Here is a 13,840-nt window from a genome sequence, read left to right as displayed (position 1 = left end):
ACATGTTCTGTGTAGATATTATAAACCCTAACCATAGTGTCATGAACTTGTCAAAATGTAATATAGATTTTCATGATACAAGCTTCTCAAACGCAACATTAAGATTTATATTTATATTTACATTTATATTAATTCAAAGTATGTTACTGAAATAGAAATGTGTGGTTCCTTAAAACTATAAAAGAATTAGAACCTCCTTTATTATGTGCTAATATAAAGATTATTACTGTTAATAGTTTCATTATTTCACAGCCTGAAAGCTTTTAAGATACTACTATTTTAACATACTTGTAAAGAAATAATATGAATACTTCCTTATATATAAACTGAATTTATGTTATATACATAAATACCGTATATAGTATTGAAATAAACATGAAAATCCACAATAAATCAAATTAATTTGAGTTCATTAAGAGTTTTGAAAAAACAATATGTATTAAGATTATTTATAAAAGGTTTATTATACATTGTTCACAAGAGGTATTTACTCCATCTCTAGTTTATATCATTTAAATAAAATTTACAATCATAAATGTACACACAGAAATACTATCCGCCAAAAGTTTAAATTTCATATTTCAAAATAATGTAATTTAGAATTAGCTTTTATAATATTTTATGGTGTACTAGTCATTATCTTCTCTCAGATTTATCTAATTGTCAAAAATACGAATATATATTCCAAACATGCAAAATTTCTAAAAAAAAACAAACGAAAATCTCTCTGTAATACTTCTGGAATAAAAATAATTAATGCTGTGTTTGAGAAAGCCTATGATATGATTTTAGTAACTTCATTAAACATATTTCAACGGTATCATTTGCATATGAGTAAAAAAATGAGAAAGGAGTTCTGCCAAGTTTTTGATAAAAATGAGGCTATAATTTTGTCAAATATAAAAGTTCCCTTGCGTTGAACAAAACTATTTCTTGTTTCAGAAAACAAAGAGTATGTACATTATATTATTTTTATATTTATCTATTAATATCTAAAAAGATATTTATATCAAGAAATGAAGAAACATAACAACAGTCTGAAACTAATACTAAATTTAATATACCAAAAAGAAATGAACTACTCCTTATAAAGATTTAATGAAACACTGTGACTGCCTCGAATAATTGTGACTGTTCAAGTAGCAAGGAAACAAACGACTTAGAGAAATAAATTATAGTCTATTTCATGGTCAAAACAACTTGGTACTTGCAATGGAATTGACACTGTTCCGTTGTCATCGCTGTAACAGGCAACTGATCAGAGTATTTCTGCAATCTAGCCGTACCGCATTTTGTATTAACGAGCACGTAGTGTATGTTCAGTCTCCAGAAGAAGGTAGACAGACATAGGCAAGGTAAAGTTAGCGAAGCCCCCAGTGACGTATTGGCGGCAACAGGGGTGCCGATAGCAGGCATCATGTCACTTCCATCGCTAACGAATTTGTTTTATTTGCCCGTACAAGCTGCTGTTGCTGTGGTTTACCATCGCAAGTTGCATTTTCCACTCCATCCACCTTCATATCCAAATTTTCACTATAATCAATTATGGAATCGTTGATAACAAATATTTTCAAAGTAGTCAAAGATACTAGATTTCTACTTATGTAGCTGAACAATGGATATGCTTACCTATTACTATTAAGCGTAATTTCCCCGGACGCTGGGATTTGTTGCGCCTGACTCTGCGTCTGTTGTTGCTGCCTTGCGAGACTCGCCAATTTGCTCTGTGTGATAAAGCCAGGTAGCAGAGTGGACGGCGGATGTTTTTGTGGCAGAACTATCGTTGATTGATTATTCACGACGTGAGTGCTATTTGAAAGATTATTAGAGTTATTTATATGAGACAATGGCCCATTTTGATGTCCATTGCCAAAGTTTGTAATTGTTCCACTAGTTGTGGTACTTGCACTAAACACTCTGACTCCAGCACTACCACTGCCACAGCTACCGCCATTCCTATTATTCGTTGGACTAGTCAAGGATTTAGACAGAATGGAAACAGGATTGCTGTTGTTTGGTAATTGTCTATGTTGTTGCTGTTTAGACTGGTTCGACTGTGTCTCAGTAGCACCACTTACGCATTGCGTAGATACTACACTCGACGTTGTCGGTTGGTTGGTTGTACACGAGAAAGACGACGGGATTGTAGAACTCGTAGAAGTATTTACAACACTAAAACCACTACCACTGCACTGAGGCCGACTCTGTTGTGTTGCAGGCTGTGCCAAAAGACTACTAGGTAGTGGAGTCACAACAAAATGTGAACTACCCAGTTCGTCTGTCCGCATATCGTTAGAGTTATTATCCGATAGACCACTGATGCACGCACTACCGGTTATACTCGCAACGGCAAGATCAAAGTCCGATAGCGTATCCACTGAGAAATAATCAGCGATATTGAATTCTGATGTAAAAGGTGGTTCATCTCCTACACGCTCGGGCTCTACTTCCACACAGATAGATGTCGCTTCAGGTGGGAACGGGTATGGAAGCGGTTTCGATGGAGTTAATGTTGGCTCTATATCTGAGTCCGTATCACTACTTTCTTCACTTGGACTATGCACTGACACAGGTGGAGTCTTTGGTCGGAAGTGTAACCTTTGTAACAGATAAATTTATAAATTAGTTCATTTATACTAAGATCAAATTTCTATGTCTTGTCATTCAACATACCACTCCTTCTTGATTGGAATTGTTGGTGTGGCAGTTGTATCAGATTCCACTGGTTCCCGTTTTGGTTGATGTATTGTAAAGTCTAGAGAAGACCACATATCATCCATATCAGTAGAACAGCGATCCAATATTACTCTAAAAGTGACATAATATTAAAAGATATTAAGAGAAATCACTTTTATATAGCTATTTCTAAATATTTAGATATCACACCTGCCACCCCGACCAATTCGCCGCCGGGCAAAACCAATACATCTCGGTACTGGTTTGCTGATACTGGTCAGTGCAAACCTATACTTCTTATCAGCCAAGCCCCCTTCACTTTTATCACACCAAGGCCAGTTTCCAAATCCACCTGATACAGGCTGCAAAGAGAAAATCTCTATATCTACAATCCTGAAAAAAAGAACTTTAAGACTATTTCCACACTTTTAAAATAATTCGTAACGATTTTCATTGACACCCATGATACATTAAACAGCTTGTATAAAATTAAACAATACATAGTCCTGTTTCAAATACATACAATATTCGGTTTACGTGTGTTTATGTCAGAAGGAATCGTACATAGAAAATAAAAATTTGGAACAACTTAGCAGCACTCACTGGTAGATAAGTGCTATTTCTATTTCGTCGGAAAGTGAATTGACCCTCATCAGCAGTGTCTTCATCATCGCGATCTGAAGGAACCGAGGGCTGAGAATGTGAATGAGATGGGAGCGGACTATCTTCGTCTGAACTTATTAGCGGGTCCAGCCCGCTTCCAAGAACACCAGGCCGACTTCCTCGACCACCTCCACTACCTGTTCCACCCCGTACACCATTATCTTCCAAATTTCCTCCCCTGCTATCGGTTTTATGCTTTCGCTTCTTATATTGTCTTTTTTCTTTCCTGGGTACTACATCATCCTAAAATAAACAATAACGTATTGTCATTAGTAAAACTTCTTTTTCAATATCAGAGTAATATGGAACCTTAAAGAAGTACTCACTTTACTACAGACTTTATTTGCCCAATTTTGATGAACACCAAACTGATTCGTGAACAGTGGAGCAAAAGCAGGTCTTGGTGTCTTCAACGCTGATACTTCTGCCAATATTTGTCCGTTAAAATCTTGTGCCTGATATCTGTAAAGTTCATTAATTATATAATATTCGAAATCTAATTCTATAGAGAGGGAGATATAAAGAAATTGGAAAATCGTATCCATACCTTTTTTCATATACTTCAATTGTAAGATGTAAATGTTCTCGTTTGGTTTTCTCTCTTCTTTTAACCATTTCTAAAAGGGTAACTGCTCTACTAAGATCCCTACGGAGCTTCAGCATTTTTTCATAACTAGTTTCGTCGTTTTTACGATGTTTACGCGTTTGCATTTTTTCCGTTCTACGTCTAAACGCTAAATAAGGATTATTGGCAGCTGAACCAAACCGATGCTCTGTTTTAACCGTTAATAGAAGAGGATGTTGCTGAGACAGAGAAAGGACACAATTATGTTAATAACATTTTATCAGTAATTATTAACCATTACATATATAAAATGTAAAAGCTCACTGTTTTAAGACGCTTATTCAGCCAGTAATCAAACACAGCAACAATTAAATCATCATCCTCTTTCAGAAGTGCTTTAGCTTCGTTAAGAGTGACTACAGTTTGTCCTGAACTTTTCTCTAAACGATCCATCATTTCTTCAAATTGAAGAGGAGTTAAGTCCATCTTACGACTTTGTACTGCAACCCATTTTTCATCTTCTGAATCCATATCATAGTCTGGAATATCTTGTTCCATTGCAAAAGCTTCAGAAAAAACGCATTCAATTATTAAATCTGTTATATATACAATAATATTGATCACTAAATATTAAAAATTGTTTATCATATTCTCTTACGTTGCATGTGTATAAGTTGACGAGGTAGCCTATAGTCAGCTGGATATATTTTGTCATAAGCTTCCACATCTGTTAAATCAGTTACCTCAGGGGTAGGAATGATCAGACCTGTGCATATTGCTCTTTGCAAGTGATGTTCCTACACAAACAGTTAGTACAATAAATAATATGAAATTTGATAAAATAAAAAATTATTTGAACTTTTGCTTTTTCATATGCTACTATAAGAAGGAATAAGAAAATTTAAATATTATATACAAATCTATAACGTACAATAATATTTAATAATATCTTATATATATTTGTAAAATAACATTTAAACATATATTTTAATGATGGTCAATCAAATACATTGAATATATTGATAAAATAAGAATAAAGCAGGAAATAATGGAAATGACATATTTAAAATACATAAAGTATAAGCATAGACAACTAAATAACGTGAAAATCATACTACACAACATATCAGTAGATATACATTATTAGCGTTGTTTCAATAAGATACCATTATTGTATATAATGACAACATACTATTAAGTGCTTATTATTTACATATTTGGGAACAGAAAGAAACAATCATCATACAAAAATTATATTACTAAACATAATATGCTATAAAAAGAATGTAATAATTAGAAAAACTGAAAATTAAACAATTCTTGTACGTTGAACAGCAACGTTAAACCATTTATTTTGATTCCATCATTACTTCAGTATACAAAGCTGACAGCTGTCAATAGTGACATAACAAGGTGTACAGAAGTATGAGGAACAACAATAACATATAAAATATTTTTATCAATTACGTTCAACAATAAAAATAAGGAATTTTTAGACATAATAATGGTAAAGAAAGGTGCCATCTATCGGTTGTTTACGAAGATGTAGATGAGAGTAAGATGGCGGACAGGGAAAACATGCTGGAAGAAGGTTGAACGTTCGACTTACACATTCCTCCTCCTTTTCCATGCCGCTGGGCATTTGGGGCACAGCACGATTAATGGCCGAGTAATCTGGCAGATCCGGTAGTTCCTCAGCCATATAAATCGGCATGGGCTTGGAAGCGTCCAGGGCACGGGCCCTGAACGACAGCTTGCTCATCCTGAGGCGGCTGGCTCGCGTGTTGACAACCGAGGTGGCTGGTGTCGAACCGTGAGGCCAGTCGGGTCGGCTCGGGCCTCGGACTTAAGGAACGTGAACCTGACTGGGCCTGGTTGGGGGCCCTGCGGCCGTAATACCCGGCACAGAGAGCGCTCAGGGCCTCATCGTTCTCCGGCCATCGCGCTGGAACACGGTCACTCAGTCACCAAACGAGATATATCACTTCGAAAACATGTTTGCGTGACACGGTCCCTGCTCAAAGCCATCATGGCCGACGCACAGCCATTTAACACGTTCAGCTCGAGCAGTTCCGCGATGCGACGTGCGCCGCGCGGGAATCGGCTTGCTACCGCCACCGGTCGACTCACGAGCGTCTATTGGATGCTTCGCGTTTCCCTTTATTATAAGCCTCGTTCACACTCCCTTCGATTTAACAGAGTATTCAAAACTCTATCGAATCAAATATCTTTCAAAATATTTGTCAATCTATAATAATATTCGAATTAAATACTACAAATACATTTTGACAGTTTCCAGAAATGTATATTTCGTTTATGCGACTTATAACATTGTCTGGTGGCGTAGAAATTTTTAAGGCTTTCTTAACCTATCACTCAATATTTCATAAAAATAAATCAAAGACTTTTTAATTATATGGTATCGTTAAAAAGTAAACATTAATAAATATTCGGTTACAGGTTTACAGCAAAAAATTTTATATGTGTATTTTTTAACAGTACTTAGGTTGACATTTTTTCATCGCGTTATGAAAACATAGATTTAAAAAAAATGGAATTAATTGCAAGATTTACATTTATATATCTGATAGCAACTTAGAAGAATTAATGGCGATAAGACTTAATTATACTTTCTGATATCATGATAGTATTTACATACTTTTATGTTTTGTATCTTAAGTGACTTTAATTTGCGCACGCGTCGCGTATGCGAGGATATTTTAAATTTTAAATCTTTCACTGAGTGCAAGAATTGGAAATTAGTTGATATTATTAGATGATATTGTTTATTCTTTTTATTTACAATTTCGATATTAAAATGAAGCACATTTTAATTTAATTAGATACCTTTCTAATACATTCCAATTTTTAGTAACACAAAAAGGTATTTTCGCTATTGAAATTTCCTCGTGTAATGTAAACAGAAAACCGAGTTCGAAAAATTTTAACAATAATACTACTATTATATTGTAGAGACTAATAAAGTAAAAATAAAATGGAAAATGTAAATAAAAAAGTATAAGTGTTAATACCTTCCGCTTGAACAGAAACTTAGGTTAGATGTATTGGTGCAACATGTCGAAGCAACAAATCTAAAGTTAGATATTAATCCATTAATTTGAAATCAGTTATAACGATAGTTGATCGTAGAATATTTTATTTAGTTGAAGGAACCTTTGGTTGAACTTAAATCATATTCCCGCGTATCGACATGACGCAGAGTATTGTAATTCTTTCTGTGATTCCTAGGTTATCTTACCATTTTCGAATTCAATTTCCAAACTTAACAATATTTGACGTTTTGCCAAGTATTACTTTTGACATACACTTTTTTTCATACCCGTAGAGCTCGTAATTTTTCAGCTCAAGAGACCTTTTCGCAGCAAGCACGTGTTAAAACGCACTACTACTACGATATGCTGAGTACTGTATTTGCGCATTTGGGTTTCAGATATTGGCGGAAAATCCACCCAATTTAAATTTTCAATGCATTTTTCTAATATATTTTACAACTTACGCGTAATAATTTCTTAATCTTTTATTGCAGAAGACTTAAAGATAATATTTTCCCGTGTTTTTGTTCTTAGAAACATTAATTATACAATATGAATATGTCTCTTCATAGGCTTAGAAACTCGTCTTTTTTTTCTTTCAGATAAATTTGATACACTGTCAAAATTACAAAGTGCAGATACAGTTGTAGCTGATTGTGATTTGTTTTTACCATATACAGATAAGTTACCATCTGTAAAATAGTCACAAATAACATGGGCTGGTATCAAATGACTAGCTTCAAATCTGAGAGATAAAAAGATAAAAATTTTGCAGTTGCACGTTTCTCAGACAAAAGTCTAGCTTCAGTTGTGTGCGAGTATGTAATTGCACATATTTTTATTTTTGAATGTAATCAGAGACAGCAATATCAAAATCAAAAAGATAAAGAATGGATAACAGATGGGAAAATTTCTGTTCAAAGACTTATTTGTGATTTGTTTGGAGTATTCTATGTTTAGGAAATATTGGGAAGACAAGTAATTATACCATACAGTGTTTTTTGTTATTAGCGGTACAAATACTAGTTAACTTTATATAAAAATATTTTTAATTTTTGAAGTTGCAGAAAAATTAAAAATGTTTGGAGCCACCATATGGGAAGTGATGAGAATACCACTTAAAGAAAACTTAAATTATCTTGATGAACATAGAACAATTGCACATTTGTCTGAAATGCTAACAAATTATGATTATATTATTGATGTTTTACCATCTACATCTAGTACTCTAGGTTTGTTGAGCAGAAATATATTATAGAATTGTAAAAATCATGGTAATGTTCTTATCAATAATGAGATACAATAACTAAAGAGATAGATTTATTAAACCCATTTGAGCAACAATGTATTTCAGGAACAATTTTAAATGTTTTTACAGAAGAACCATTGCCAAAAGAAAGTAAATTGTGGACATTAACACAAGTAATTACATACATACATTAATTAAAACTAAATCCAATTTTCTCTAACTAATATATTAGAAAATCATAATATCTCAGGTATAAATCGTGCCAAAAATGTAGCAAAATATTTTGTTTAAAATTATCAAAGATATATTAAAAGTGCAAAATTGCAAAATATAGCAAATTTATAAGAAGGTTATTAAGTGCTTGAATAGTTAGAACTATACTATATATAGAACTATACATAGAATTTTGTATCAAATTTTTAGATATTGTTGATTCAGTATAAAATTAACATAAATATAGGTAATTATTACAATTTATAAATAAGAAGATAATTGCTCCAATAATTTATTATGTATGACAATATGTTACTTAGAAATAATATTTTTTAAAGATAATTACTTTGTATGTTCAATAGCTGAACTTGGTTTCAAACCTCGTATACTGAGATCATAAACCACTTCTTCTACCTTCTTAACCGCATATTTTAAGCTATCAAAACGTTTTCTTAGAGAATCATTTTTCAAATTTAAGAGTTTAAAGCCTGCATTTAGATCATTTATAAATCGTGCTATTTCTATAGGTCGATTATAATTACCATTAGTGACACTATTTACAGCGAAACGACTCTGAAATATAATATTCAAATAAGTAATTGCAACAGATGTGTTATACAATATGCTTACCAATTCTGTGGACAATTGTAATAGTCCAATTAGGTAATCTTCTAAGTCCAAATGGAAACCATCCTCTCTATCATTACTAACTACATGTACAGTATTAAAATATATTAGATACAAATAAATGAAAGAAATTTCTTTAAACAATTACATACCTCCTAACATTTCTGCAGCAGTGCTTTTGTTAAGTAAAACTTTAATTTCTAAATATATTATTAAAGATGCTAAGAAACATAATTTTTGTGTGACAGAACGCCATTGATCATGATATTTGTAATACTCGTTTTTTGGTACGACATCTGCAAGTCTTGCATAGTTGCTACGTACTTGTCCAAACAATGTCCTTGATGTTGTGCAATATTCATATACAACTGCAAATAAAAAAATAATAACTATTTTGATAATTTCGTGATTCATTAAACACACATACTCATGTTTTCTTTCATGCTATCTTCATTATGTATGTTTTGTAATATCATCGAAATGTCCCTGGAGTTCTTTTCAAGATCTCTTACAATAGCACGGATTTCCTTTAGCATAAAAAGAATTTGAATCATTTTTTATACATAGTATGTCCTTGATTAATATTAAAATTCGTTACTTTAAAAAATTTACAATGGTAAAAAACAAAAAAGGGTTAATGTATCTTAACCTAACACATATACAAAATGAACATAAGGATAAATATGTATTTAAAAAGAAATAATCCACTTTGTTTATAACTATGAATTAATCAATAGGAAGAAAATTGTTTTAAAGTAATAGTACAATTATTTAGCATTTATGTTATCTTGTCACATAATTTCAATATTAGTAAAATATTATTAGGATATACTTCACGCGATACTTCTTCGTTGACTAAGTAAGTTTGAAAAGAATTAAAGATTTCTGCTATTTTATCACCCATATTTCTCGTTATTCCTTGCAAAATATCTTTTCAAAGACAATGTACGTTAGTATTGGGCAAAACAATCAATAACAATTCGATATGTATACACACGATAGTAAATAATTCATACGATAGATGGCATCATTGTAATTATCAAATTCTAAATTTTGAAAATGTATTCATTGTAAAATATAAATATCTTATAGTTAATCATAATTTGCTGCTTTATATTCTCATCTTATCCTTATAAAAAAAATCTAAAATGAATACTGACATGGTATAAGTAAAAACTTAATATTTATTTTTTCCTCGTTTTTTTTTTTTTTCGTTAATAACGAGTAATTCCAAGAAACATCATAAATTAAAAACCAGACAGGAAAATAAATTATTATTGCGGCACTCTATCAATTATTGTAGTACTGTATACATTATCGCAATTTACTTGTCATATTTTGTCTGGCTACGTACTTCCATCTTCTACTAGAATTCCTTAAAAGTATATATACTATATAACTCCTCCATGGTGTTCGCTAGTTGTTCGTACGAAGAATATCGAAAACCTAGAAAAGAAGAGGCTAGTACTGGTATAAATATTGGCATTAGTGGCATCTTACAAGGAATTTTATTTTCATTGTAAATTGAACATTCAACACGTTATATATGATATTGTCCAGCAAGTATATGTACAACTGTATGAATAATACGATTAATGTCAATTAATATAAATTCGGATCAATTAACAAGATACATGACATGAATATAGAAAAGGAAATAATCGTTTAATACGAGGATAGTATAGAGTCGCGATAGCGGTTTGCACAGGTCGGGAACTGAGTCCGTAAGCGCGCAAGCTGTAAGCTGCAAGGTCTCGCGCGGTATATAAATAGAAACCAGTAGGTCCTGCTGTGAAGTCGAGGAAGGTGGTTGGAATTCTACAGGATGCCTCTACGTAGCTCGTAGAGGATACCTCAGGGAATCTGCGGGCGTGTCATTGATCCCGATACACGCGTTCAAGTATCCGAACGAGACTGGCTTTATTGAAAAGTTCACGCCCACGTTTATGAACTCGCAAGAGCTGCGAGCTGCGATCAACTTTACGAGGAATTCCTGAATAAATCTACTTGATACAAATAACGAAAGGATTTTTTAATATTAATATCGAAAATCTCTAAATCCATTTCTACCGATGAGACGCTTGATCCTCTGAAAATTAAGCATTGCATTAAATACGAACAAAAAGCAGAAAAGCGGAACAATAAGAGAAGAAGTTAGAATTTACATAGTAATGACGAATAATTAATGGGCGATACGTATCTGTGTAAATCTCTATATGCGTTTCTCACCATTTTAGATCACCATGAAAGATTCAAAAGAATAAATGTCCTTGTTGGTAAACGTCCTTCAAACTTGAACATCTTCACACTTCATCTACGATATTCGAAAGTCTCAGCATTATAATAGAATCAATGGCCAGAAAGTTCTATAATCTATAAGTACCGATGCGCTCTATTAGTCTGCACTTATTATTGTTACAGATTCAACTTCAAGATAAGCGTCTTACAAAATAAATTATCGCCAAAATCTATCGCTAACTTTTTATTGAATTGTTTTGCCATTTTATCGTATCATATTATTTCATCATATTTATGTTTTTACCAATAGTAATGCTATACACAAGTATCGAATAACAATAGCAATAAGTGCAAATTTTGATACAATCTTTCAACCAATGAGTTGTCTACAACACGACCACCTTCTAGCAATAGTAATTGCATTTCATTTATTAAAACGGTGATTTTTGTGCCCGATATGTAAAAGAGTTTGCATCGGTGTGTATCAACACGCAAGTGCGAGCAAATGGATCGAAGAGGATCTTGTCGAGGAGAAAGGAAACAGCGAAGACGAAGAAGAAGGAGCAGAAGGCTGGTCGACGATGATCCGTTAAACTTGCATTCCTTAAGGCGCCAATCTTAATAAAATCTTGGTACCGTAGGCTATCGCAGAATTTTTGGTACCATATGCTCCGCGTGTACAATTTATTTTTAGTCGTATAATCTTATCTTCCGACGGAAGATTATGCCTTAGGTGTCGTTTTGAAATATATTTTACTATAACCAATACATCAAAAAGTCTATTTCCCATTCGAGTCGAAGAAGGAATTATTAGAAATTTCTGCACACCGAATGGAATTCGATTTGACAGGACATCTTCTGATGTTGAGAAGAACATCAATGGAAATTAAAACATCCGTATACTTTGCTCGTCTCAAGTCGAGAATAAATTGCGATAATTACAGCATGATACATACATATATATATATATATATAAGTTGTCGTGAAACGAGGTTCAGACATTCGGCAAATTTCACGATTAATATTCATACTTTTTCGCGTTACTGTCACGACTGTTATACGAAGCGTAAAAGGAATCTAGTAGCTGCTCAATATTTGTACGTTAAACAGGTTTTCTTGTTCGTTTTCGTCGCGGTAATGTCAATACACTGATAGAGATACGCAAACACGAATACATGAGCAACAAAGGGAATCGTTCGATTCCTACAATGTCCTTATCAAATACGAAACACTATTTTTAAATCATATTGCTTCCTCTCCGCTTGTGTCGTGATTATTTGTATCGTATACGATATGTAACGTGACGAAGAGAATAAAAACGTTGCATTTGTGGATCGTATTGAAATTAAGCAAGAAATATTATACAAGAGACAAACTCATTTAGAAGCCATGCGAGCCAAGCAAGCTTACTACGTCGATGTGAGCAACAGTTAATGTTCAGCATACACACGACACAAGTGAAATGCATCAGCATAAATGTCAGGGTCATCTGCATACATAGCAGACTTTCAGACATACATCGATTAAACGTCGATGCTGTTACTAGATTAATATCTCTAGATATTAAACTAAAGAGGTATGAAAGAATAGTACGCGATAATAAATCAAACTGACAAAAATGTAGGAATTAAAAGATAAGACAGCCTGTTTTGATTCGTACGATCACAAAAGGAGGGCTTTATATGGGTGGCGCCGTGTTAAAGAAATGCCCCCGGGCACTACCTTTTTACGTCACTGCTGGAGAATTTCCTACCCACTGGCTGATCGCCATTGCGAATCACAGTACCGGCATAATATCGAACCGTTAAGAGCCGAGAGCACAACGGAAGAATCCATGGAATCCAAATAAACGTCTGGAAATTATATCGTGTAGTCTTTGCAATATTAGGAGACATGTATCGCGAGGAGACGCGAGTCGAATATCAATCACTTAAGAAAAACCATATGCGCTGCAGCACATTTTACAACCTGCTTCCAACTTTTGACGTTAAGATCTTCCTTTTAATCATACTTCTATGCAAAGATGTACCGATCGATATTGGTATTATTCCACACGGTTGGTATCATGTTTCTTGCGAGTTTCTTGATTGATAATCTCTGGAATATAATATCGTTAATCTACAGTGAATAGACAAGAATGTGAAAATTATTATTTTAAAATTGGAGAAATAAAGATTAATAAAAGTGTGGCGATTACGTTGTGTATCGTACAATAGAAAAATCCTGGCACTGGCTTAAACCGGGCGAAGATTCGAATCATGACACATCTCGTATGAATATCCTGTAATAAAATTGATATCTTTTAGATGATATCTTTGTACAATTAATGATCAACGGTAACTTGAGCGTTGATGTAAGTGAAGGAAAATAGAAAATAAGGAATTAAGAGACAATTTTCTGGAGAAACATATCAAAGGACACCAGTACTTCGCGTTCAGACACAAGAAGCAAAACATATCGGCAGGGAACCAACAGGTTTGACTTGCCGGACTAGTTAATAAATTACCGTAGTCTGCCGCCATCTTAATCTTCGAAGTTGCAAATGAGAATTCGGAA

At 33.3% G+C, this 13,840-nt stretch overlaps 3 protein-coding genes across 3 annotated transcripts in view; 1 reads left to right on the top strand and 2 right to left on the bottom strand.

Moving 5' to 3' along the window:
• LOC132913714 (enhancer of polycomb homolog 1) overlaps window positions 1-5,991 on the bottom strand; it is an 8,874-nt gene extending 2,883 nt beyond the window's left edge. The window contains exons 1-10 of the mRNA XM_060972237.1: window positions 5,514-5,991; window positions 4,563-4,701; window positions 4,229-4,470; window positions 3,887-4,143; window positions 3,666-3,801; window positions 3,280-3,582; window positions 2,887-3,038; window positions 2,674-2,808; window positions 1,630-2,598; window positions 1-1,533 (exon numbers count right to left, since the gene is read on the bottom strand). The exon at window positions 1-1,533 is cut by the window's left edge and continues 2,883 nt beyond it. Of these exons, the coding sequence (XP_060828220.1) occupies window positions 1,416-1,533; window positions 1,630-2,598; window positions 2,674-2,808; window positions 2,887-3,038; window positions 3,280-3,582; window positions 3,666-3,801; window positions 3,887-4,143; window positions 4,229-4,470; window positions 4,563-4,701; window positions 5,514-5,666 (2,604 nt within the window). The 5' untranslated portion in view covers window positions 5,667-5,991 and the 3' untranslated portion in view covers window positions 1-1,415. The remainder of the gene's footprint in view (window positions 1,534-1,629; window positions 2,599-2,673; window positions 2,809-2,886; window positions 3,039-3,279; window positions 3,583-3,665; window positions 3,802-3,886; window positions 4,144-4,228; window positions 4,471-4,562; window positions 4,702-5,513) is intronic.
• Window positions 5,992-6,502: 511 nt separating this feature from the next.
• Window positions 6,503-8,400, top strand: LOC132913730 (glyoxylate/hydroxypyruvate reductase A-like). The gene is given in 6 exon segments (XM_060972260.1): window positions 6,503-7,212; window positions 7,560-7,717; window positions 7,720-7,897; window positions 7,900-7,935; window positions 8,019-8,249; window positions 8,252-8,400. Coding segments are annotated over 6 exon segments (849 nt in total). The 5' UTR covers window positions 6,503-7,115.
• Window positions 7,940-10,056, bottom strand: LOC132913735 (translin). Its single transcript, XM_060972265.1, has 5 exons — window positions 9,879-10,056; window positions 9,474-9,573; window positions 9,199-9,414; window positions 9,050-9,129; window positions 7,940-8,992 (listed from the first exon to the last, which is right to left on the bottom strand). Exons 1-5 carry the CDS (start codon window positions 9,948-9,950, stop codon window positions 8,762-8,764), a joined length of 699 nt encoding a protein of 232 aa, XP_060828248.1. The 5' UTR covers window positions 9,951-10,056; the 3' UTR covers window positions 7,940-8,761.
• Between the last annotated feature and the right edge of the window lie 3,784 nt (window positions 10,057-13,840).

This window comes from Bombus pascuorum, chromosome 13 (assembly GCF_905332965.1).
Source record: "Bombus pascuorum chromosome 13, iyBomPasc1.1, whole genome shotgun sequence".
NCBI lineage: Eukaryota > Metazoa > Arthropoda > Insecta > Hymenoptera > Apidae > Bombus > Bombus pascuorum.
The sequence above is the reverse complement of the archived record's forward strand: the minus strand, read 5'-3'. Positions and strand labels throughout refer to the sequence as shown.